At 39.3% G+C, this 27,715-nt stretch overlaps 1 protein-coding gene across 8 annotated transcripts in view; it reads right to left on the reverse strand.

Moving 5' to 3' along the window:
* Nucleotides 1-695: 695 nt before the first annotated feature.
* The window catches only part of GAB1 (GRB2 associated binding protein 1), a 101,426-nt gene continuing 74,406 nt past the window's right edge, over nt 696-27,715 (reverse strand). For 3 of the 8 annotated variants that reach the window (XM_064651551.1, XM_064651554.1, XM_064651559.1), the window contains 8 exons: nt 23,760-24,364; nt 21,812-21,897; nt 21,309-21,612; nt 9,767-9,856; nt 7,550-7,643; nt 7,074-7,197; nt 3,947-4,069; nt 696-2,599 (listed from right to left, as the gene is read on the reverse strand). In XM_064651551.1, the coding sequence (XP_064507621.1) occupies nt 2,441-2,599; nt 3,947-4,069; nt 7,074-7,197; nt 7,550-7,643; nt 9,767-9,856; nt 21,309-21,612; nt 21,812-21,897; nt 23,760-24,364 (1,585 nt within the window). In that variant the 3' untranslated portion in view covers nt 696-2,440. Of the gene's footprint in view, nt 2,600-3,946; nt 4,070-4,694; nt 4,771-7,073; nt 7,198-7,549; nt 7,644-9,766; nt 9,857-21,308; nt 21,613-21,811; nt 21,898-23,759; nt 24,365-27,715 lie in introns of those variants that run through there. The other 5 variants (XM_064651555.1, XM_064651557.1, XM_064651553.1 and 2 more) reach the window with 4 other exon arrangements.

Consider the following 27,715-nt stretch of genomic DNA (forward strand, 5'->3'; position numbering starts at 1 on the left):
GTTAGAATTAGGTAAAAGATTCCAAACCTTCTCCCTCAAATTCTCCCGCCTCTTTAGAGGCCAAAGAAACATAAGTTTGAAATATTCCAAGATCACCTCGCTCCTCAAGTGCAGGCATGAGTGTAGGAGTCCACAGTGTGAGTTCTTCTCCCCAGTGGCAAGCACCAAAACAATTGTGTAGGATAAACAGCAAAGTGATACTTCAACCACATTTGTGAAGAATTATGGGCATCTCACCGGTCAAGATGCACAGCTGCCATTGCTGTGGTAAAATGCCTCAAGCCAATGCCCTCAAACAAAATATCATTCCATTAGTTACCAAGTACTCACCATGCCTGTGGCTGCTTCAGCTGTGGCATCAGTGAAGGAGAGTTTGTTATGGGATAGCAAGACCATCAAAGTAGAGCTGAGCTACAGCTCCAGAATCTTTACGGATCTGAGATAATTTTGATGGAGCCACCAAGTTTTCCTTGACTCACATCACTGCTTCAGGCTCCCAGAGGAGTGAGAATTCATATCATTTACCTTCTGGGTGCAGGGTTTTAAATCAGAGATTCTTTTTGAGAATTGTTTTAGCTGCACATCTGTTTTTTGAGAGGTACTAAGAGGCAGTCTGCAATTTTGACCAAGGGTGGTTGGTATCCAGGCACCCTCACAGACACACTGACCCCGGTTTGCTGTTTCACAGGACAGAGTTTACACATCAAAACCGAACAACTTGATTTATTTAAAATTCACCTCAAAATGCATCGTGTTTAGTTTCTTTTTTAAAATGAACATTCAAAGCATCAAAATATTACTAATTTAAAAAGAATCTTTGTTAAGAATAAGATAATTTACATACTGTAGATTGTGGCTGTGAGGGGAGAGAAACAACCGATGGTAGATTAGGCACAGTACTAAGGCCAACAGGCCAGAAAACAATGCAGCTCTATGCTCAACTTTTAAATGATCTGGACAAAATAAAACAATTGGGTGGGAAAACTAAACCAACCACTTACTTGAGGGTGTTTGTGTAAAATGAGAGTGTTAGTAAGTTTTCTATCTAGACCTAACTCATTCATGTATTTAAAAAAATCTCTATCCTCTTCCAAATAACAAAAAAATGTTTCTAAAACCAAGGCAGATTATTATTTGGAACTGGCATAGTAAAATAAAGGATCACAGTATACAGAGCTTAAAATCCTGTACCAGGAAAGAGCAACGAGTGGTTTACAAGGGGATCATTTAGGTATATTATCTAATTTTTAAAAACAGAGATATAAAATATCAGTTGCATAGGGATTTAAATATAAGGCCAAGCAGGAGATTAAAGTAAAATAGAGCTCATAAGAAGGGCACTATGGTGTCAAAACATAGTATTTCCATTTGAATTAATGTCTAATTCAAAATCACAGTATTTTGCTAGTACTACAAAAAGTGAATGTCAAACTGTCCCATTAATCTCAAACTGAAAACTGACATTAGAACTTCTAAATAGTACAAAACTAAAGCTCATTGTCTAAACCTGATCAGTGTATTAGCACAACAGTGCTTGGTACGTACCTGATTTATATACTCTACCTTCTGTAAATAATATAAAGGTTATTTCTTGTTAATAAGTGTGAGATCACAATATTACTGCATGCCATCAGTGGTTTGCAGGCTTACTTGATATTTAATTATTCAGTCTTTGAAAGTGTAAGATCCCACCCTGCAGAATCTTCACCCATTGAACACAGAACACTGTCATTAATAAAATACAATAGAAGTTCCACCACTAACAACTAACATATAAGCCAGGATTGTAGGTCTAAACCCAGTACAGTTCATTATTATTAACTCACAGCAATTTTTGTTAGGAAGGTAACCTGTAGACTTCCAAATAATCTTGTGTGTATTAAATATAAACAAGTATGTAACTAACGGTCCTCTCTTGGCATTTCAAGTAGATTATTCAATTGTGAAAGTACTTCTGCAAAATCAATTTTGAGTTGTTAAAACGAAGTTCAAATATTAATTTCCATATCTACATGTAGCTTAATTAACCTAAAATTGTAAGGAATAGTAGTGTAAGGAAAAAAGAATTCTCCAGATGAATTAGGTATTAAGGTATACTTACTGGGAATACCTGAACCAACATTGTAACTGAAAAAGTGCATAAACATGGTAATACTACAAATGTGTTAACTACAGAACAAAAGGTTTTCTGAAAGCTAAGTGATATTATTTTACATGTTATTTACAGGCTGCGATTTTTCCAGACACCACAGAGCCAATTTATGATCTGAAAAGTTCCTTTGATATATTCAAAGTGTCCCTTGGCTTCCATCCTATTCGGTCAAGAACCTGCTCACACACCAGTGAATCAGGTGCTGTACAGTTGAACAACACTGCCATTGTGGTTCTGTAATTCTTCAGAATTCAATTCTTCCTGTTCTTTCAAGACAGAGCAGTATTTTCACTTCACGCTTTTCGTAGGTGTTTCAGACTCCGTAGACTGCCTCCCATCAGTCCAGGCCTCTCGTGTGCTCTTCAGTGCTAACGTTTTCTGCTGGTCAACCACCACGTAATCAACTCTCTCGTCCGCCACGCTGCTGCCCGAGCCACTGCTCTTCTTCTGGAAAAGGCAAGGAAGAGGGAAAAACATGTTAAAATAAATTACCAGCAAAAAGTAAGTAGATGTCCCAAACAGATATAGGACAAGCAGAGATTTTCCTGAAAGGTCCGACACTGTGTCTTGGATTGACTATTTGAGAAAGCAGTTAAGCCTTTGACACCGTCTCCCACAGCATTCTCCCGGAAAAGCTGGCAGCCCACGGCTTGGACAGGGGCACTCTGTGCTGGGTCAGGAACTGGCTGGAGGGCCGGGCCCAGAGAGTGGTGGGGAACGTGGCTGCATCCAGTTGGCAGTCGGTCACCAGTGGTGTCCCCCAGGGATCAGTGTTGGGCCCAGTCCTGTTTAATGTCTTTACTGATGATCTGGATGAGGGGATTGAGTCCACCTCAGCAAATTTGCAGATGACACTAAGTTGGGGGGGAGTGACGATCAGCTGGAGGGCAGGAGGGCTCTGCAGAGGGACCTGGACAGACTGGAGAGTTGGGCTGATTCCAGTGGGATGAGGTTCAACAAGGCCAAGTGCCGGGTCCTGCACTTTGGCCACAACAACCCCCTGCAGTGCTACAGACTGGGCACAGAGTGACTGGAGAGCAGCCAGGCAGAAAGGGACCTGGGAGTTTGGATTGACAGGAAGCTGAACATGAGCCAGCAGTGTGCCCAGGTGGCCAAGAAGGCCAATGGATCCTGGCCTGGATCAGGAACAGTGTGGCCAACAGGTGCAGGGAAGTGATTCTTCCCCTGGACTCAGCGCTGGTGAGGCCACACCTGGAGTGCTGTGTCCAGTTCTGGGACCCTCAGTTCAGGAAGGATATTGAGGTGCTACAGCAGGTCCAGAGAGAAGCAACAAGGCTGGTGAAGGGACTGGAGCACAAGTGCTATGAGGAGAGGCTGAGGGAGCTGGGGTTGTTCAGCCTGGAGAAGAGGAAGCTCAGGGGAGACCTCCTCACTCTCTGCAACTCCCTGAAAGGAGGTTGTAGCCAGGTGGGGGTTGGTCCCTTTTACCAGGCAGCTCTCAGTAAGACAAGAGGGCATGGTCTTAAGCTGTGCCAGGGGAGGTTTAGGTTAGATATTAGGAAGAAATTCTTTACAGAGAGGGTAATCAGGCATTGGAATGGGCTGCCCAGGGAAGTGGTGGATTCTCTGTCCCTGCAGGTTTTTAAGATGAGACTGGCTGTGGCACTTAGTGCCATGGTCTAGTAACCATGGCAATGTCTCAGAGGTCTTTTCCAACCTGGCTGACTCTGTGATTCTGTGATTTTGCTGGAGGCTCCCTCTTTCCCAGCAACTACTTGTGAATCGATTTTAAACTCTTGATGGCAGGACTGCAAGAGCTGAAGATCTGCTTACCTTACGAGGTGGGGTAGATTTTCCAGAATCTAGGTCCAGATCTAAATACTCTACTTGTTTGTCTCCTTTAGGTTTTACCATAGGGCTGCTTCCTCCATCAAGACTGTTGCTTCCAAACAAATTCTGAAATCATAATATAAATAACTTCAGCTACAAATGTATGTGCTAGTGGTCCACATTATCAAATATGCTTATTATAAAACTGCCAAAAGCTTAAAGGTTAAAAAAGTGACTAAGAGCTCTTGCAATCAGTTAAATCATGCAAATTTCATTGACTTTGTAGAACAAGGGGGTATATTCTATGTCAAAACTGGGACAGAGTCAATAGCCAATGGAAGGGAAAAACCCAGAAGCCAACCCCCCAAATTTAACGTTGCCACCAAACCCATCTGTGCCTTCCACCTAATGTCCCCTTCATATCATGAGATAAGAATGGAGTGTGCTTTGTTCTTTTCAACTGTAGTTGTTATATCTCAAATTTAGCATTACTTAATTGCCAACTTTTTTATTTCCTTAAATTGCTGTTTAATACCTACAATAATTCCAGATTTACAGTAGTGGCAAAACTTCAAATGAAACTTTTACATTTCATTCAAAAGTCATCATGATTAAGCTGAAAATCAAAAAGTATTATTCCATTGTTAAGATCAAAATATTAAAACTTTGGAAAATATGTGTAGGGCTGCCTGAAGTGAATTTGCATTGTATATACCTAAATTTCAATTAGCTCAGACTTTTACGACCTCACCTCCTCTGTCCTCTCCCAGCCTGATCCCTCCCTCTTAACAGGTGTTATAGGAACAGTACAATAGAAGGACTCTTCTCTAAAAGATAAAGAAAAAACAGGAAGACAGAGGGCAGCAGTCAGCAAAAAATGAAGAGGAAGGCAGAAGGAAAGACAGAAGGGTAAGGCTGACAGCAACTTGAAAGAAAAAGCAGAATATTGCTGATTTTATTAAATAAAACAGAAGTATGACATGTCCAAACAAGATGCTTCGAAGCTGATGACAGAAAAAGATGAAGAAGTATGGACTCCTTGCTCAGACAGAGTTGCAACAAATAAAAATTCTCAAAAAGTCTATTTAATAGGCAGATTTTAAAACAAAGGCTGTGAGTTATCTGGAAACATTCTGGTTCTCTAGGAAATAAAATATTTTATGGGTTAAAGCTCAATGGGCTGGGCTTTTTAGATTGAATTTAAATTTGTATCATTCAACTCATTAAATGTTAAGTGGTAACAAAGGACAACAAACACAAACAATTAATACAAAGTTCATTTTTGTTGCCCAAGTTCTCTAAACAAATTTCTGCATATTTAACATACAAAAATCAGATTCTGTATCAATGTTTCCAGCATAAATTAAAAACCAAAAAATAATCTGTTATTTCAAACAAACTAGGCAGGCAGAACATAGGCATTAGAAAACAAACTTTAAATATAATACAAATGAAACTGAAAGGAAATCTGCAGAACAACCTTACAGAAGGAACGGTGCAAGTGAACAGAAGATATTAATGACAGGCTGAGCCATGGCATTAATTATACCATCCTGGCATTGGAGTTAAATCCCTGAAACAGCCTTAAGGATCCACAGAAATCCCCAGTTTGAACTGTGATTCTGTGCAGGGAGAACCGCGGGTGGCACTAATCCTTTGTGTGAAATGGGATGTTCCCTGCGCCTGTGAAAGGGGAACGTCACCGGTTACTTACCAACGGCCCTTGCAAGAGAGGGGCTCGGTTCTAACATCACCAGCAACCCACTGCTGGGGCACATTTCTCCTGGGAAGCACACCTGCACTGCCCGCAGGTCAGACAGGGCACAGAGCACGGCTCGGGATGCTCCGCAGGCTCCTGAGCCGCCAGAGCTGCCCCAGGGGAGTCAGCAGGAGGGGCTGGCTCAGGGGGGCCTAAGGCACGGTATCCGGAGGCAGCAGTGGTGAGCTGAGGGGAGGGAGGCTGGAGGAGACTGGGAGGGGATCCAGAGCAGCAGGGGACGGGGAAGCAAACAGCACTGCGAGAGGAGGGGTCCAGGGTGTAGCAGGGACACGGGCCAGCACATGCCATAGAAGGAGGCGGACAAACAAACAGGACAAAAACGGTGCTAGACAGGCCCTCCCCAAAGAAGGTCGTTCGTAAGTGCTTTAAAAATGAAAAATGCTGCTGTATTCCCCAGGAAGAGCCCAAGCTGGAAAACATGGTGAAGGCACTGAACCAGGCTGGATGGGGCTTTGAACAACCCGGTCCTTGCCCATGGCACGGGAGGCTGGAACTAGGTGATCTTTGAGGTCCCTTCCAATCCAAACCATTCTGTGATTTTATACTGAACAAAAAGCTGAGCTCAAGATTCAGGTTTTCCTCCAGTGTTTTATGGGTATTCTAGACCACATTTCAGTTTAGGCCTAGATCTACTGCTATTCTCTTTCTTTAAACTACTGTTATTGTGTATTCTTTTTCTCTCTCTCCTTTTCCCCCACCCCCAAAGAAAAACCACAGCATGCATCACTAACTTTTCCTAACTAGGTCTTCAGTTACTGCACTGCATGTGAAACTTTATTATCTGAGAAAGTTCTCCCCCAAAGGGGAAAAAATACAGATACTCAATACACACAGACTCCTTCTATCCTCTTCTTTGAAAGAAGCCTAATAGAAGTACACATGGCTCTGTTCCCATAGAATGCAAACAACAAATATCAATCTTTTTTTTTCCCCCTGTTCCTTCCACATTTCTTGGAAGATGTCCTTTTAATACAGTTTTTTTAAGCATGTCTCAGAGGTTTTTAGACAGTTTCTTTCCCTTGATGTCATAATACTGAATTGGTGCATAGCCCAAGGACAAGCCATTATAAAGAGGAGACAGTTTCTAGGGAAGAGGTAGAAAAAAAAGTAATGCCTTGAATTGCTTTGTATAATAGATGTGTGTATCAACCATTCTCTTTATATGTGACTGTGCTCTTAACTTCTTCAGGGAAATCTTACCAAAATTACAGGTTTTCTACGGAATTTTTTTATTATTATTTTGATCTGGAAGTATCAAGGGAGTGATGTTGAGCGAAGGATCTGTGTTTGCATGATTTAAAAGTAAGGACTGCACAGGAAGAGAGTAGTTAAGACGTAGATTTTACATACTGGGTCTTCAGTGGACTGATTTGGATTCATGGATACATAATTCTCTTCACTGTCGTGCGAGTCACTGCTGGAAGTTGTGCTATGAACTGAATCCGGTCTGGGAGACACGGGAAACCTGGAGGAGCTAATTACCAGGAATTATTTTACAAACAATACATCTCGAATATCTTAAACCTCCTGGTAAACAACAAAAATAAGCATATTAGAGCGGAAATTTTCATTCAAGTTTACTAGACTGTCACATTTTTTGGTTATACACAGTCCCTTATATTTAATATTACAAAATAAAAATTCACGTGGACACATTTTGTTTCAATATAAAGACACACACACACACACACACATATAACACACTTCCAAAGGAAACTTCAATTTGTATTACACAGGTTAAAAATATAATACACACAACACACATTTATTAACTTTCTAATGAACAAAACCAATTAATCCGAATAAGGAAAATCTAAGAAACTTACTCTCGTGCAAAGCTTCTGGTGATAGGAGATCTAACTGGGGCTTGTAATTCTTCCCATTCAGGCAGAGGTTTTATTTCTAGTGGAGCTGGTTTTGCTAAGTAAGAAACAGATAATCTTAAAGCACAGAACATTCCAGAAAAAACTTTTATATAGCAAATTTTAAACTGTAAATACTAGTTAGGAAAAGGAGACACTGTTCAGTTCTCAGAAATGCATGTTATATTAATATATTTTTAATCTTTTCAGGTAATGAAAAGCAACATCAATGAAAAAACAATTAAAATGTAAATTTTTAAAAATCCACCACAATTTAAGAATTTTGCAGCATATACTTGTACATAGGAATTCTGTTTTGAAAAGAGATTCTGAAAGTGGCAGCATCAGGTTCTGTCTTTACCCTGCCACAATGACTTGTTGAACTGACAAGCCCAGGATAGGGCTGATGGACTGTTTCAGCAGAGCCAACTCTTTTCTTGGCTCACAGACAGTTATAATGTGCCCTCGCTGCCCTTACTGATGAGGTTTCACAACTCAAACTGTGGGCAGAACCTGCAGCTAAGACTAAGTCTGCAAAAGTGAGAGATGAGCCAACACCAAGAGGAGCTTGGCTCACTGCACTGCTTATCAAGAGATGAGCAGAGTGGTGGTGTGCTTCTGCCATGCATGACAGCTAATATCATTCTCAAAAAAAGTGCCATTTTTAAATTCCATTTTCAGAACAGAACCACGAATAGACTACTAGTGAGAAACCCATTATCCCTCCCTCCAGCTTGTATGTCTCACCCCTTCTAAACATTAGGAAAAAAAAAGTATAAAAAGACTTGTGGGAAAAAAAAAAAAAATTAAACAAAAATCACAGAGTCAAACTGCTGTCGCAGTTTGAATCTCAACTTCATCCTCCCTAAAACTGTTTTTAGCAAATGAAATGCAATGTCATTATAATATCACCCCTTCCTCTCCTTGCCCCCCACTCCATGAGTTTGCTGATTCACTATTGGCAGATTCACTAAGATCAAATGTCAGGCATGTAGCACTAGTTCATGTGGCATAAGAGCTGCCTTAAGTGACCACATGAGGAACTGAGAGAAATCAGTTGCCAGAGCAGTGTGTTTGTCTCACAAGGGAAAAGCAGAACTGTACTCATTATACTTTCATTACACTCTCTCCTCAGACTGAGTTTATTAAAAGGTCAGCTATCATATACTGAACTTAAGAACTCCAAATTCAAATTTTCTGGATGACTATCAGTCTTTGGTATCCCAACACTTTTCTCCTTTTCCCTGTTACGAAGTGACAATTACACGCTCCAAGCATATCAAGCCTAGTCCAGTAATTCTGCCACTTTCACTCACTTGCTTATAAAAAGCTGCCACCACAGACTCCAAAGAGGAACTACAACTCATCCATCCAGAGATATAAGGTATTACATGAGATAAGAGTGGCAGAACTGAATGTGACATAGGCAAGATGATACTAAAGCATGAGTGACACAAACTGATCTTTGTGCTTGATCTTGAGCTTGGCTCAAGTCCTCTGTAAAGGTCTGAGTCTACCTGGCAGGTATAAACAGTGGGCAAGGTACTGCTCCAGCAGAAACAGAGCCAGGACTTTGTCCAAAGCCCACAGCAAAAATATTTCATCCACTTGCTTTAACAACCAAAGGTAAGGATCAGTGATATTTCTGTGAGATTTTTTAACATTATTCATAATCTCCTCTACTTCTTGTGACTATATGAGGCACCAACTCGGCATGATGGGTTCATCAGACTAATTGCAAACCTCATTAAGATGCATAAACAGATCTCTGCACTAGTATAGAGGCAGAGGATCAATGTTTTTCTTCAGCAGGGGACCAAAGTGAGCTGTGATTTCAGGTTATTGCCTAACAAAAGTTATTTCAAGTAACTTACAAGTTATTATATATAAGTTACAAGTTATATATACATGCTTCTAAATAAACAGACAAAAGTAAATCCAAAATATGAAAAACTACAACTTAAGAGATCAGAACACCCACGTCAATATCAAGGAAATGTTTCCGTGCACTGTTCAAGGAAAGCTGTTGCTTGGCACAGAAAATGCATCCATGATCTTAGACTATAACAGAAGTAAAAAGACTATGCAAGAGCTAAAGTTATTGTAGAATAACAGTTTTCTTAATTTTTGCTTCATTTATTTTTATAAAGCTCCATATACATACAGTGCTAAAGTACATACCCTTTCTTCTTGTAGTAAAGTCACCTATGGTTTGTGAATCAGTTCGCTCTAAACCATGTGGTTTAGGTCTTAAAATTTTAGGACTTTGACCTAATTGGTAAAAAGAAGACTCTCTTAATAATATTCTATTTGTAAGTGGAAAATTGGAATTTTGTAAACAAACAGCACAACCCCCTGCAGAAAGATTAATGCCACAAGCATAAGCAAGCTGCTCAAGGAGAGTTTTACAGTCTAGCTGAGGCTCACACTAAGGGCTTAAGCACCAAACCAGAAACAAAGAAAACACTGCATGCAAGTAATATGTTGGAGGTAAGCGTAAAAAGTGTACAAAAAGGCTAAAAAGTGCATCAACAAATACTGTAAATAATCAGTACTATTAACTGGTTTCATTTTAAAAAAAAATCGTATTTGAGGGGTATTGAGCATGAAAGGGGAACGGTCATGTTTCAAATGCAAGTTGAGGTACCCTCAGGGAAATTAAATTCTCCTTAGTCACAATATTCCTTTGGAAATAGTTATACTCTTGGGAGATCTCCTGTTCACTGGGCATCTCCCACTTGAGATGTCCCAAGAATCTTTTTCAGCAATGTATTTGTTAAACTTGTTCCCTAGAGGTCTCCGTCTCTCTGTACCAAAGAACACCTCTCTGGCCCTGCAGGCACAGTGGGATTTTCTTTCCACGTTTCCAGCCTGCATACTGTCCCTCCACCACAGCACACCCCAATAAGCTCCCTACAGACACCAATGGAACCCCCCTGCCAAAAAGGGTATTCTTTAGCCAACATGACCAAACTCTGCAGGTATTCCAGGTCACATTTTAAATAAACATGATCAACAATGTGTAATAGCCCTAAGCTTCCATTAAAGTCTATCTGAAAAGGTGTTAATATCAAAAAAGGTGAATGCCTTCAAGAGGTCCACCAAGAAGCCTTCTGAAAGGTAAATCTTTACAATAAATCAAATGAAAAGTTTAAATCTGATAATGTTAGAAAATTGCCCTACAGCACAAAATGGAAAAGGACTGCTACAGACTCAGATGTGGGCTGGTACTCCCAGCAATGAGTGAGAATGCTTTTTAAAAAAATAAACTTGGCAACAAACACAAGAAGTTTGCAAATCTCTACCCCAAGGGTTTTGCATATGAAATGCTCTATTACTGTTATCACTGAAGTATTGGGAATAATCAAATAACAACAAGAAGGTAAACACAAAGGTTTTATACTGCATCTTAACTTCTACACAGTGCTTCTGAGAGATCATGCAGGTAAGATAAAATTTATTTATTTACTAGTAGTGCTGCTTAGTAACTTCCTTAAAAAGAAAAGGACATGGAATTATTTTGACACAGACAGTTCTTTCCCAATTTCAAAATCAGATGCTCCCTTAAATGGCTCGATGTGCCGATGGAAAGGGTGAGCAATTGGGCAATGCTGACCAAAGACACAGATTGCAAAGTGGAACACAAAAGTATTTCTGTACAGTGTACTGTTGATTGGAGCCAAGTCAAAAGCACGACCCAACATGTTGTTGTACTTAATTCTGAGCTGAACCAATACTCTTAAGTACCTTGCCTACGACTCTCTGATAAAAGCTGGCCTATATAAAAAGACCAGGATCTTAAAATCGATTGAACAAATGTAGAAGTTCAAATGCAAACACCTCTTATTAAGAACAATTTGATGCTCAATATTATTATGTGATCATATTAATTTTGTGTTCAGCAGTTTTAAAATCTGATTTAAAAGAAATCTGGCCCAATACAACTCAACTTAAAATGCCAATCAATTGACATATGAGCACAGATCATAAGTACAGTGAGAAAACTAGCAGAGGTAAGAGAGTTAATGAAATTATTTAAGCAGTGTGTACTTTATAACCTCTGTTCTTATAACCAAACAGACTGAAGTGCCTGAAACCCGTAATACAGAGATAAGCTCAAGGAACTCATGCCTGTGACTCATTATTTCTACTTATGTTAATGATGCTACGTGGTCTCGTGCAGCCAACCTTTCTGAACTATGATTAGCCCTATTTGTAAAACATGGATATTATGTAACTGCCTGCTTCACACTTAATTTAGCACTTAAAAACCACTCCAAGATTTTCAGAAGTACAGGTCCCTATAATACTTCTCTTCCACATCAGACATAAACATACAAAATGCACTGAGCTTTCATCTCTTGCTGCTGGAAGACTGTTCAACCTCAATAAATGTCATGGCAAAACAGCTTGCTGCTACCAACCAGCCAGGATAGTGCAATTCCTGAAGCTTAATATGTCACAGAGAATTAAAATATTTGGGCAGGGTGTTTTCTTTTTCCTCCCTGCAAAACAAAAACCCAAAAGGCCTAATCTCCGTTCAGGAGCTTATACTGTGTAACAGGAAAGACCTGATACCGGGCAAAGGAAAAGGGGAGGGAAGGGGGGGAGATCAAAATCACAAAACTGAGATTATGTATTTGTTTAAGTGCAGAATTCCTATACCCCCTTTCTGCCCATTTAAGAAGATCAAGTGACACGAGCTAGGGCACTGAAAGCCCTTAATAATATCCCTTACTGCCTTCAAAAGACAGAATTTTCCCCAAGAGCACCTCTGAGAAGCAACAAGCTGAATATAATGCAGAGGAGAAAGTGCCTCATCCAGCACACTGATCTCCCTCATCTATCCCCAAATAAATCACTAAAGGTAAGTGTCACAGGGCTGTTCTTCAAATCAGCACAGTGAAGGTGGAAGGACAGTGGGGCGCTACGGAAAGCCTGGCTCTGTACAGCATTCCAACGCCAGCAATATTGAGGAACACATTTCCTGTGGTTCCCACAGGCCCAGATTTACCTCATCTCATGTTCAGGCATTCACAAAAAACAACACTTTTAACTTACACACCTATTCTGGGAAAGATAAATCCAGGGTTAAAAAAGGAAAAAGGTTTTATTTATGTAATTTTACTTTTTTTTAACCGAAAAGGAAATAAATTATGTTGCAACACCACTGGATGCAAACCTACAAGGGGAAAAAAAAAAACCCTAAATAAATTATGTCAAGTGAAACCAACCAAACAAGAAGTGAAAATTAGATGTTTTCACTGTTCAGTCAAGTCACCACCTGTGAAATGCAAAATGCTACAGCCAGGAGAGAGAGAAGCTCAGCCTCTGCACGTTCTATCAGACGAACAGTGCACAAGGGCACTCTGAGCTGAAAAATCACTAATGAAGTCTATTTTTCTAACAAATGGCTGCTTGTACAAACTGCCAGGCAGAACAGGCGATGGTGGCTCCAGCATTAGAGCGCACTCAGACGCATGAATTCTGCTCCTGGCATTTCGGTGCATGTCAATGCTGCCTTTGTCTGAGAAGTCATCAGGAGAAGAGTCCATTTCACATGTTTGATTTGGTTTCAAATAACGGTTTCAACTGAAAAACCTTTTGGGTTTTGCATCGGCTAATGTATTCTCTTGTTGTTTTCCATAAAACACTTGGAATATAGTGTTGAGGGGAAAAAACAGATCCCACTGCAGCAAATTCCTGCATTGATGTAGGTGGGTCCCAATGTTTTTGTGGACGTAACACTGAAGAGCCTCATTTGTTTTCAGGCTATTGCCTCGAAGCAGCAATACTGAACATGACTTCTGTTAAGGACACTTCTTTCCCGACTGGCTACTTGCTCTCCATGGCTTGCTGGTGAGGGATTGTACATCAGGAAATTGCAAACATCCTCACAGAAGAGGCCAACTCTCTATTTAAATATCAGCTATTTAGGGCTTAAAATTTTAAGGGAAATATACTAACGTGACATAAAATTTAAGAAATGTGTGATCTGTTAATGCTGTTTCCTGGCCAACAGGAGTAATCCACATGAGACAAGGAGATCAGACATAGGAATGTTAGAGCAGTGCTCTACTTGGAATAGCAGGGGGAGAGCAAAAGGAAAAACCAGCTACATAAGTGCCCTGCATCCACAAAAGTACTTTCAGAGAGAAATAATAGCAGTTTCTTGTTTCCATTAAAAAATACACATCTTTCCCCCTTTTCTTTGTTACTAGAGGAAACCGAAATTTGCACTGAGGTCAAAGAATTCCCGTACTCAGAATCACTGTAGATTTTTCCTTAGAAAACAAGGCTGAAACTCACTGTCTTACTCCCACAGGATTTATTATTTGGTTTTCAATTCTGCAGAATAAACTCCCGCTTTCCTTCTCTTCCTCTTCCTCACCCCAGTGAACTCTGATTCCCAAGTACATGGTCTTCAGCACAGAGCTCTACAAATATCCTGAATTTGCTTTTTTATCTCTGTTTTTATAAGACTATTTCCTGCCAAGGTACTTCTAATTAGAAACATGTATTTAGTTATACAACATTCAAATAGATTTCCATAGTAATATCCACCATCAATCATGTGCTTTGTTCTGGTCAGTGATGTGACATGAATGGTGATAACCACAGCCTCTTTAGGACAGCAAAACCAAACTGAAATCAACTTATTCTTCAATATTATGAAATACAAAAAGCAGTCACCTAAAGAGAGGCTCTCCAGTTTTCTCAGACATCTTTACCTTCTCAAAATAACTTTTCTCAGAGAACTGGTACTTTGAATGCTCCAGAAATTAAGAATTAATTGGAAAAAAAAAATCTGATTATGAAGAAATCCAACTGGATGTGACAGCTAAGGTTCACTGGTATTCCTAAAATATTTGCCAAATGCCATGAAACTATTCAGAGAATACCAAAGCTATTAATCATCAAAATACTATTTGACTGCTCTAATTTGTGAGTAACTCTACATGTCTGTATTTTAAAATCCCCCAAAGCATGATGAACTAAAAGCACTCAATAACAAAGTACAGTGTTCTGGAGTGTTTATTGATTAGCAGTTCAAACCTGCACTAAGATTCATTAAGTGCAAGGGACTTCAAAAACAAAACACGAAAAAAGTAATGGAATTTAACTTGTTCACTGGAAAAGTAAAGCCTAACATTAAGCCTATAAAAAAGCCAAGGGAACAGCATGACAATATGTGCATCAAAAACTACATTTTCCTAAAAGAAAGCAATAAGCACACAAGGAAGAAAAGAAAAATTCTGTGGAGGGGGAAAAAAACCAGGGCGTTATTACCCTTGTTCACTTGTTCCTGCTCTCCCTGGTATCTCTGGAGTTAAAAACTACCATCTCTACCGGTAGCATCAGAGCAAGAATTGCAGTTTGTCTTTAGAAAACTCGTGTGTTTGATTCTCTTAAAGCCATTGTGTCCAGCAAAGCGGAGCTTCCTTTGCAGCTGCGATGCAGCCATCCAAACGAAATCTTTACTGAAATTATTTGTTTTTTCAAAGTTTTGTAAGACAAATCACAGCTGCAAGTTAAGGGCTGGAGTATCGCAGCAAGGAGTTATGTAAACTTCATTTCAAGCTATTAAGTAAAAACTAGACTTGTAGAAATAATTTGTACAGGCATGGAGGAAGTTTAATTTTCAGCTAAATGGGAGCCTTTGGAGCTTGTGGGGGATCAAAGAAGAAAAAAAAAAATTCAGTAAATTTGTATTCAACTTGCTTTAGGAATTCTGACGAAGCACTGAAACTCCCCCCCTAAACAGAATTTTTCAGAATTCCTAAACAGAATGAACAGGGATTTCCAAGAGAGAGAAGAAGGATTAAATGCCTGGATTTCTTAAAAGCAAAATGAACACTACTTCTGTTCAAAAAAGTCATCACAGAAATTACAGTTTCTTTTTTAACAGATCTTTAGTTCAGTTTTTGCTGCTGATTAAAATCACCATTCAGATTTTTTTCAATGCCTACTTGTCCTAAAGCCTGAGAACACAAGTGAACCTTTATTAAAGAACATGCAAGACAATCACGATAGCGTAGAACACTGCAGTGTTGCCAGCTTCTAGTTATTATTATTATTTAGTATTTTAAAAGAATTGTCAGCTCCTGTATTCACAAATGCTTTAACTGTTTCTCTGAAGTTTTATTTCAGGCTAGTGGGATGCTCCTCCTGCATCAGGACATGTAACATGTTCACGCTGTCCAACTTAAAATATTTACATGTTTGAGCGTCTAACAAGGAAATTGTTCATTAGGCTATTTATAACTGCCCCCATGATTAATGAGGATTCTTAATTTCCTTAACAACTACCTACTTTACTTGGGATTTTTACGGCACTATTACTGCACTACGACAATGGGTGATTATGCTGGTTATCCAGGAGCATCATAGCAGGTCCTTTGGGGACCAGAATGTGGCAGATGCTTCCTGCCACGGGAAAGCTCTGTACACAAATACCTTTTCAAAGTGGGTTTATACTCTTACATCAAGAAAACTGGAATTTTCTATGAAGTTAATCCATTTGGGAGATGCTCATGAGGAGTCATGGCCAAGATATAGCCACATTTTTAGAAGCAATCCACATATTTGTGGTTTAACCACAGAAATAATGTCTTTTAACATCTTAAATGAGAAAAAAGCTATGAGAAAAACAACCAGATAAAATTTTTAACATTTTTAAAAGCAATCACAATTCCCAACTCCATGAGAATTTTCTTCCTCTCCCTTGGTTTGTTTTGTTTGTTTGTTTTCTTGTTTTCAAGCTGCAACTGGGTATTTTCTTGGCATGAAAAGAAATGTGTGCATCACCCACTAAATCCAAGTCTAAATCCAAGTTTACCACATGCTGGGCTGAAAATTGCCTGGGCCAAGCAGCAGCCTCTTTTAAAGGCAATCATATGGACTTAAGTCGTAGGAAGCATCTCAGATTAAATTTTTGTTGAAATATAAGCCTTTAAAAAAAAAAAAAAGTGAAATGCACTACACTGGTTATTGGTTATTTCAGTAAAAAAATCTCTGCAATCCTACCCAAAACCCATGTTGTAAACTGGGATTCCCAAATTTTGTATTGCCTCTGTCAGCAATCTGATCCTGAGGGTATCATTCTAACTCAGCTCCCCGTGACTCTGAACTAGGACCTGTGCTAAATGGAACTCTCTCATAAGGTGTTTTTAAGTATTATGGATCAAAAACATGACTAAAATTACATTTATATTCATTCATGCATTACATTCCAATATTATACTCAAATGAATGAGATTAAATTTTTAACTTTCATTCCATCATGGTTATGAATTGCTAATTCAGCCATATGCCCATAGTTCATACATTTCTTTGCAGAACCTTAAAAAACCCACTTTGGTAGAAGTGGTCTCAGAAAAAAGAATTTACCAAGTTAATGTAAGCTGGGCATCAAACTGAGACTCTGAAGAAGTAAATTCCACCATCCCCAATTCCATCGCTGACTTAACAGTTTGATTCAGATATTGAAAAACTATATTTTATCAGTCAAGATGACAAGCACAGATTTCAACTTTAGGGATGAGATGATGCCACATAGCTATAAGGACTCCTTCTGTAGGGCTCCTAAACAGTTATAGTTTTTAAAAAAATCTGATTTTTTAGATGTTTGGTCTTAAAGTCTTGGTTTAAGATGACATACTCCATCCCCCTAGTCCTGGAAATAAACCCTTGGGCAGGAGGGGGTCACTGGCATGCCCAGAGGTTGACAGACACTCCCATCTCAAATTCTGTGTCACTCAAAGGCTTCCTGCTGACCTATAAAAAAGAATTCACACCTTTTTCCTTTCATTTTTGACCAGGCACCTTTTCCTTAAAATAGGTTGAACAGAAGAGAATCTGGTGTTCTTTTTTGCCTTGGCTGCCCACCGTGTTTGGGCACCTTTAATTCCACTGCTCCTTCTTGGATAAATATTGTTTTGAGGAAGGAACACATCACTATCACAACAAATGTCACAACTGCTCTGTGGCAGAACCCTTCACAGTCTTTGAGCAATTCAGTGAGTAAGATTCAACTGCATGGATGGATGCAATATTTCTTCTGCTCGAAGCCTTTTGCTAGCAAACACGCTTCCAAATTAGCATCACGACTACATGCAACTGTGGCAAGCTAAAGCGGCCAAAAAGCAGAAATACCAAAATCAATACAAACAATGGTTCTATGTAACTAAAGAAATAGCACCCTGAAAAAAAAATTAAATTAAAAAAGACTTTTTTTTTATCATTCAATTACAGGTGAATGCAGAAAAGCACCTGCCAAACGCTCTCCATTTTGTTCCAAGCCGTACATCACTTACCTTTTGGTATGCTTCTCTAAAGGAAAAGTAAAGTGCTCTGATTCAAGTTATTGAGGCAGGGAGCCAACACCATGTTTTGAACATGGTTCAAAACTGCAGTTTTATTTTTCAGAAAGTACTGGAAGCTCCCTGTATTTACAGAAGCAGCTGTGAGCTAGAAAATGAAACTATGTGAACCTGTAGCGTAATCTCAAGGCTCTCTCTCTCTCTTTTTTTTTTGTTATTATTTTTAATCCATTTTCTAAAGCAAAGCTTTAAAATCCAGTGGGAAAAGACACAGGGTATGTCATAGCTCACCACGGCTCCTGGCCCTGGCTACTCCTCCAGTTGGGAAGACCAAAGGGCCTATGCCTCTCAGGGCTGGGCTGCACAAGTACCCTCCTCAAAAGAATGTGCACATACTTTAGTAAATTTTAGACCTATTACCTACATTTAGTTTACCTATGTTAATGATTTTTCATAAATCAGTCCCCTGTCAGTCACTACTTCTACATAACTGTAGAAATTTGGAGAATATTAATGATTAGATAAATCTAATCTAGCTCCTGTATGAGAGCTGTGAAGACATTACACACTACAGTCACTACTGCCGATGGACAGACTGCCAGGTCCTTGCTGCCTGACACATTATTCTTCAAAGACAGCAGAACCAGAAGAAAGTGAGTATCTGTTTCATGTCAGGTGTACAGAACAGAACAGAACAGCAAAGGGGAGAGCAGGCTATATGCCAGAGAAGGGGCCCTGCCATCACCGAGCCCTCCACTTTCTACTCTTGTCAAACTATACTGCCTGTAAGCCCTTAAACCAAAGGAAAGCAGAGGAGATGCTAAACACATACATCTGACAACAAAAAGCAGTATATTCTTTCTTTATCTGCTAGTTTCACTGCACTATTTCTTTGTCAAATGCATTTTTAGCACTGAACAAACTTCCCTGGCCCACACCAACATGACTGAGCTAAAGCTAATGCTCATCTGAAAGGCAATGGTGATATTTTTCGTAGCTGCTAAAGAGCAATTGTTACTTGGAGGCAGTGCAAACACTATTTTTGCAGCAATCTGTAACCAATAAAAAAAGATACAGCACCTTCTTCCAAGAGAACAGGAGATGTGCCCTTCACAATACCTTACCCCAACACACCCGATCTCTGTGGTAACACCATCTCTTAGAGAAGCACCAGTGGTCTTCAACAGAAATTCTTGAACCAATGGCATATTAAAAACCCCCAACATTTAATGGAGCAATACCCAGAAAGTAAATATTTTATGTTCCATTTCCTCCCTTTCTGTGTCTGCCAAAGATTTATTGAACCTACTGGCCAACTCAATACTTTCTATGCACTCATTTGTAGCAGAAGAGCGTTGCAGTACATTTACATAAGCAGAAACAACCTGATAGTAAAAGTTGCTACAAGAACTTGAAAGCTGAAAAAGCAACACAGAAGAACATAAAGCAAACACTTGTTTTAATTAGGTAAAGGTCCACTTAAACAAGAGTTTTATCCTACTTTAATTCAAAAGAAACTGCAGTTTTATTTTCCCAAAGGTATATCTGGAAGGTGTTATTTCCGTGGAGAACTCAGCTACTAAAATGGGAATATACTACCATTCTGATGTGTCATCATATGTGCTCTTCACAACAATGGAAAACTCACAGTAATGCACTTGATAAAATTTGAGTGAGGCTGTGTGTATATGTGTTACTAAGATAAAACCCTCAGTGATAAATCAGAATCATTACCACTCTTGGTAGCTCAAGATCTTCACGACATTTTTTGCAGCCCCTAAGCATTTACTATACAATATTTACTTTCAGGGACAGTTTTACTTTAAAATTATGTTATCTTGTAAATGACATTAAATAATCCTATTATTTTACAGTGGTAACAGCTTCTAAAAGTCTACAGGCAAAAATTTCAGCCAGTCACTCTACACTTATTCAGAGGTATGTTAGCACATCTAAAAATCTTTTCCCTAATGTTAGCTAGTTCTTTCTAGCTGTAAAGCATTTGAGGATGGGAGCAAAGCAGGAGCCTCACATGCCACTTTCAGAATGTGAACCACTCATTCAGTTTCAAAAAGAGAGATGCAAGAGCAATGATGCTGCAACAGCAGACATCTGTGTGGCAGCTTTGCACTGCCAACAGCAAAAGTGAGATGCTTTTAAACACAGAAGTTTACTGCTTTTGAAGGTCAAACATTTTATCAGTAAAATACACAAACTGGCCAGTCAGGGAAAATATTTTAAATCAGTTCACTGCTTATTTTGAGAATATTTTCCATTATCAGCTTTCATCAATCTGTTACTGTCTAGTATTTCTTAAGAACTAAGCAAAACTACTGTCTGGTAAAACAGAAACAATTAGACACATGCATAGAGCCAAGGTCTTGAAAAAGGCCATGCCTTGCTTTCTGAACATGGACAGGCAGAATAAGACACTCCATTTCACACTGAGCTCATCTATGTGATCATGATACTATCTACATCCCTTAATTACAGGCTGTTTTCACCTAGTGGGAAAAATACTAATTTAAAGGTTTAGTTAGTGAATATTTTAGACCATCTGAATATTTGCCATCAAGTTTTCCTACAATGAAGTCAGGCATTCTCAATGTAAATACTAATTTTTTCAAGTGCATAAGATTAAAAATAGAACTTACTCATATGCAAAATAGCACAGAGACTTGACCTAATGTTCTGTAGTTGCCACTTCTACAAGAAAGTTAGTTATCTTGTCTGAAAAACTGCATAGTGGGGGAAACAAGTTCCTTAAGCATTTGCCTGTATTTCTGACAAGATGGCTGATAAAAAATTTCAGCTGAACTGGAAAATCCAAGCTGTTTATTAGTGATTCTCTATACAAGTATCTCTTATAGACACATTGAAACCCTGTCTTCTTTGTTCCTTAAGAACACCAGTCACTCAAATAATCCTTATTTAAAGGAAAAGTAAACACAGTGTGCATCAGATTTACAAGATTTATCTTTTAGGATAGATTTGGAAGGGCCTTCTAAAGTGAAAATGTGTACTGCTCCTGTACCAAGCATTGTTATGGCTATAAATCTGTATTTTATCCAAAGCCTTGTGTGCTCTCTCTGCATCACAAGTGTCTCTTATGTATGAGGACTAAAACTCACACCTCTAAATGTCAGCAATTCTGTGTCATTTTTTTCTTTAGTAACTCCAGGGCTATAATATAAGCCTATGCTTGTATTTGGCACTGTTTTTGTGATGCTTTAATATTGTTAAAAATAATCCTACGATCCCTTTGTGTTACAATTACCTCATAGGATAAAAATTATTTTTTAAATAATTTCTAAGAATATAGTAATTTTCCCCTAACTGGAAGCTGGGAGAGCTATGTTATTTTCTTAATTAAATTAGATTCTTGTGGACATTTTCCTCACCTTTTCTGTCTGGTTTGAGGTTCCGATCCACTGGCGGTGGCTCACATTCTGCAGCAGGTACCGACCGTCTGGGAGGGGTCTTTGGACTGGACCTGAAACCCATGTGAGCAGGAGGAGGGACTTGCTTTCCAAATAATGGAAAATCAAACGTGCCTGGTATCATTGGTACATAGTTTGTTTCCTGGATGGGTTCAGTGAAGCTGCTGGAATGCTGTCGTGGAGGAGAGTTGGGATTCATTGGGACATAATTTTCATCTAGTTCTTCACTTGAAACACTTCCCACTGTCAACATGCTTCTGTTTTTCTAGAATTAACATATATTTCCTTTAACAAAATAAGTTATGCAATCAGCTGTGAATCATATGAGTTTTTTAACCTAATCTACTCAGATTAAGACTGAAACTGAAAAATCACAAACACCGTACAACTTGCTTTTTTACACAGGAACCAAGAGCATTCAAGCACTGTCACTGTCGCCTCACATCAGATCAAGTCATACTTACAAAGTGGTTATGGAAGCCCTCCAATGAATTAGATCTGTCATTCGGAAACGTTCGTGGAATATCATAACAGTCTTGAGAACTAATTTCTAAAGAAACGAGAAGAGAAAGTGGCTATTTATCATCCTTGTTCCTGTCACTTGGCACCAGGCATCCAGAGTCTGTTGTTATTTACTGTCTGCTTCTGAGAGCATACAAACACGCCTCCTGAAGCTGTGGCCCATAGATTTTATCTGTACTTGGGAGGACTGTGTTCACAAACAACCTTAGCACCCATCAGTCACAACGCGAAGCTCTGATGGCGGCGGTTTTCCACAGCGAGAAAAGAAAAAGGAATTTTTGCTTTTAAAGAAGCAGCAAAGTCTTTCTTTCAAACGAGCACCTGTATGAACTTAGTGTAAGAGTCGGAATCTGGGCCCTCATGAAAAAGCTATTCTAAAATAAACAAATGGCAGATGTAGTTCAGGGTCTGGAGAAAGGTTTCCTTACTGATACCCTTCCCTTGGAAAGTGCTGATTCAACAGGATTCCATCTGTTGCAGGAACAGGTGAATCCCTTCTCTCAGCTCCCCAGTGTGGTCTCCAGGGGCTTTCAGCTGGAACAAACTGCTGCATTTTCAGAGATCTCTCCATTTTCAGAGTTGTGGCTCCTAGCAGTCCCCACTAAGAAGGTCTCGATCTTCGTGGCTGGTTCTTTGGTGGAGAGGGGTGTTTGTGGGACACCTGGCTCCCAGGTGCTGCTTATCCATGCAGGTGGCAGACTGCCTTATCCTGCAGCAGGCATGCCCCTCCTCCTGATGCCAATACAGAAACTGGGAAAACTCTGGGTTTTAGCCCCACCTTGCCCTGTAAAAAACCTCTGAAGTTTTTTTGAGATTTCCATCTCAGAGGAAACATAAACACCTCTGCTATTGAGCACCAAATTAAAACAGTATTTTCAGAAAGGCTACTTTTCCTGAGACAGAGAATCTCAGCTTTAGTGTAGGAATATTCACCTACAAACTTAGGAAAATGAGAGAAGGTAAGCTGAGCAAACAAGGATCTTTCAGGGTGTTACTTTGTAATTTTAAACGCTATCAACCACCAATATTGTTACACTCAGCCTACAAAATGAATGACAAACAGGACAATGCTATCTGAGCACCTGTATGTCACATCCATTCTGTATATTGCCTCCTCTAAAAGCCCTGTTCCCATCCCCTCATTTCAGCCTCTCATCCCATACCAAGCACAACTCAAACAATTCTCCTTTAAAAAGACCTCTAACACTAGCATTCACCATAACCAGCTTAGAATTTCACTCTAAAAATAACACTCTAATACCCACCTGCTTCAGGAACCTAAAAAATGATGGAAGTCAGCACAAAAGCGGTTAACAAGACAATACACAAGGCAGCACATCTAGAGTACCAACATTTAGGTAGCCACAAGGAATAACTTCAATTTTACTTAAAAACTGCACTAAGCAAGTCAATCACAAGTAATGAAATAAAGGTCAGTGGCAATGATCACCAAATCGGGGTTGATCTCAAAGCTATGGGTATACACCAAATCCCACTGACCTTCATGAAACTCTTTCAGCTTCTGCAGGTTGGACCACAATTTACTAACTTTGGTCGTTCTGAAAGACTGATAATGGCAGTATTGAATTCAGTTATATGAGCTTATTAGTTCTTCACTGGTGTTTTCTAAAGATGAATAACACTACAAATATGTCTCGGTCTTCAAATATTTTTAGCCAAGACCAAATGCCACAGTGCAATGTCCATCCCTTACTGATGTTCCCTTTAATAATCTCTTTTACCTCTTTCTTACGTACTTTGACCACAGACCGCCTTGTGAAGGGCTACACACTTGTTTCTAAGGGCTAGAAACGCCGCTCACATCGTTCATATCCCACCATTCCTCACAAGAGCACACCATTTAACACAAAATCTCTGTGGAGTACTGACCTTTCCGAAAGACATTCAAATCTACAGTTGAAATGGTATTACTGCGGGAGGGCGGCACTCCTGCCGTGGGGATGCAGTAACTACTGTCCGTGTCGGAAGCAGTGCGACTAATGCTACATGTTTCCACAGGAGACCGATCTGCAGCGTGGTGAGGTTTTGGTGGCCGAGGCGGAGGAATATCTGGAATAGTCTCCAGTTTTGAAGTCTGAGACAATGTTCCCTCTGGAAAAGTTCGTGGAATCTGATAAGTACCTCCAGGTGTGGGGGGAATGTCGTAGCTAATGGAGACGTGTCTCATCTGCGCGTCCAACGAAGACGTTGCCGACGGCGCGTTGAAAACGTGTTGCTCTCCTTCCGCGTCAGTCCCAGACGGAGACGCTGCCTTGGGTAAAACATCCTGGGAGTAACTCCTGGGCAGGTTATAGAGGCTGCAGTCTGCCAGCGTCAGTCCGGTCCGAGAAGGAGGGGAGTCATAGACCCCTTGCTGCGGAAAGAAGCCGTTCACAGCGTGCTTGCTCGCTGAGGGAGCGGGGTTTTTGTGGGAGGGCAAGTTATCATTGCAGTCTGTTTCAGAAGAGCTGGATTTTGCCGAGTCAGCGTGAGATCTACATGTGAGATTGTAAGATTAAAATGTTGGTGAACAACACAAAGAAAAAACAAACATTACAAACGATAGACACAATGTTTGGAATGTAAACAACTAAAAAGTCTGTCAGTGTCTTCCAAGTTTTTATTTTTTAAAAATGAGATGCAGGAACTCAATTATCAAACAAATAGTAGTGCTTAAGGATCCTAAGTGACTACATATGTACAAATCCATGCATGTGAAACACATAATACAACTGTGGAGCTTTACAAACAGCTCCACAACAGGTTGATATTTCATAAAGCAAGTGATTTCCATGATGCCAATCTGGAGCAGTTTTTTTGGCAGCTGGGGGATTTTTTTATTTGGTTTGGGTGCTGGGGGGATTCTTTTATTGTTATTTTTTTAACCCATGCTGGTAACTAGCAGTACTTTAATGGCATAGTTTAAGGTAAAAATAAGACACTCCATTCTTGGGTTTACAGTACTTGCTAGTTCTAATCACTATGAAAAAGATGTTAAGAGGAAAAAAAAATGACTGCTTGTAATGCTCTTAAATGTGTGCCTGATGTTGTACTGACCACATAAAACTCATTTGAAATATGTAAAGGAAAGAGAAGTAGGAGATAAGAACATAAATAGGAGGAAAACAGTATGCTCTTTGAGGGGAAAAAAATCCATAGGTTGCATGTGCAACAGAGTGCTTTTGTCTTGAATGCAAATTAAGGCAGTGGTGTTAGATAAAGCTGCACAGCTGTTTACCTTTGATTTCTTAGGAAATTCTTTTATGAGAACAGCACTCACTAGTAGTGGTACTAACCAGTACTAATGTTTACTAAGTTTACTACCAGTAAACTTACGTGGAAAGTAACCATGTTGCAATGATTTTATTTTTTTTGTAAACCTCCCCAGTTACTGTGCTCCAAGCAGAGAAATTCTGTTATTACTGGTCTTGATTCTGTATTGGACTCCTTGCTTAAATGAAAGTCAAGATAGTGGCAAAACACTGGTGGAGTTAAGGCAGTCCATACGTTTTTTGACCAATCATACCATGATATTTCCTATTTTCATTAGCACAATACCATACATTGTGTTAATTTATACATACATATGTAAATATTTCATCATGCATATGTTTCAGTGAACACCTGCTACTCTTATTAAGCTTGATTAAGCAACTGGACCACACAGTTCCGAAACTTTTGAGGAATAAAATACATGAACTACCACAAGAAGCATTTTCCCCCTTATTTAAGAGGCTCGCTACCTCAGAGGGATCACAACCAATATTTATTATACAAATTTCATTCGTCAGTAAGTTTGCACAAAACTTTCTTTCTCAAGGGACAGCTGCGTTTATCTCCCAGGGTTCTGGCAACCTGAGGAAAAAGGAATCCAGTTTAGCTATCCAATTAAATTTCCCCTGCAGTCATCAGAGAAATGGAGACTGTGTGAAACACAATCTGTTCCTCTTAGATATCCACGTAAACACGAGGAATCCCTCACAAAGTGCCTCTCTGACAGCTATCAAGGGAACCAACATGGTTAGCTTGGAATGGACATCTGCAGTCAAGAAAAATGTCATTCACCCAACCAACAGAACTTTTTGTTCTGTTTAATAGCAGAGATACAATCTTCCACCAGGATGAGCAGCTTATGAGATTTCTCTCACTGCAATTATATGACCTTCTCCTGTTAGCTTATTCTTAGGGGTTTGGGCTTTTTTTTTTTCATCAGAGAAATGCTCTGGTTATTATTTTAAACATAGTTTTCAGTTCTGTCTTACTGGCCAGAACTGGTTTCTAGGAAACTCAGAACATTAATCAGCATTAGTTTAGTGGACTCTCTCCCAAAAATAAGAGAATTTTCTCATTATTTATCCTTGGCACAACCAGGGAAGCAAAACTTCCTGTATTCCCTCCAGTGCTGACCACGAAAAAAATATATCTCTTGTCTCTTAACAGTTTACTCCCTTTGCCTCAGAGCTTCAAAAATTCACGAATGAACCATTGGAGGTTTAAAACGTTTGCAAAAAGTAGAGCCCATAGGACTGAAGGAATTACACGAGGTTACAGACCGCGTAATAAATTGTCAACAGTGTGACCAGTAACACTGAGCTCAGCCCCTGCTGCAGCCCTTCCTCTTTACTCAAAGAATTGATTCAGGAGTTCCTCGCTTTCTAGATGTACTCTTCCAGTTCCATGATATTCATTCAGACTGAAATCTCAGCAAAAGTCAAATGTTTTTCACATAAGCAAGTGTGGCGAGGATTGGGATCTCTGTTTTTTATGCCATAAAAATAAAGCGGGCAGTCTAGAGAAGCTGGGCACTGACAATCAATTGCAGAACCAAAATTATTAGTTCCAGTTCACTAGGATATACTTTAAAATGAAAAAAAACTTCTAAAACTACAGAAATAAAACATCAACACTACATTTATCTTAAGAAAACACACAGGACTATATAACCAGAGCTCAAAAATGCAACAACAGCACATGTACAATGCCAGTGCTTAAGGATTACCCATCACATGCAAGCAACAAATCCTTTTTTAAATATAGGAGTTTTTCTGGGTCAAAGTGGATGGTGCTGCTTCTTGACCACAAGCACTTAGAAGACTTTCAAAAACCATGACACATGAGACAGCCAGGTCTGTAATTTGCTTAGCTGATGGCAACAACTTACATTTCTCATTATAAGAGGGCATTTCTGATTTACTTCACAATTTTTAAAGTAATCTTTTGGAATCAACTTCTCAGTCTACTGAAACAGTTTTCAAAATATGAATGGGTTGTAACCAACCTGATTTTGCAAGACTAAAAGTTTGAAGACAGTCTGAAACAAAGAAAGCAGTTTAAGTCCAAACAAAGTCAAGGAATTCAGCCTCTGAATTTTAACTAGTTTTCAAAAATCAGCATTAACCACTGATCATGATAAGAACACCATGTACAATTCTGAAAATGCACAGTGCATAGTTGACAGGAACAAACTTTACTTGTGGGGGTTTTTTTGTTTGTTTGGGTTTTTTTTTGACAGGATGCCCAATGACTTCTCTACTTTGGGAATTTTAATTTTTACCAAGCACTTTAGTATAGCTCAATAAAAAAACCCCAATTGCCTTAAATATTCCATTAACAACTGGTTATTAAGATAAGCATTATTTTTTTATATCTCAGTTTAAAACAATGGCAAGGCTGGATATAACACAATGATAACTCCTCACTTTATAAGCAGAGGATGGCTATGAAATGAATTCAGTGTTATCACAAGTGGGTATCACGTATCTCCAAATTATGCTCAGTGGCCAAGCTATCCCTTACCCAGTATTAGGATTGGACATCTCTTTCCACATATCAAGAAAAGAAAACTG

This window comes from Pseudopipra pipra, chromosome 4, assembly GCF_036250125.1.
Source record: "Pseudopipra pipra isolate bDixPip1 chromosome 4, bDixPip1.hap1, whole genome shotgun sequence".
NCBI lineage: Eukaryota > Metazoa > Chordata > Aves > Passeriformes > Pipridae > Pseudopipra > Pseudopipra pipra.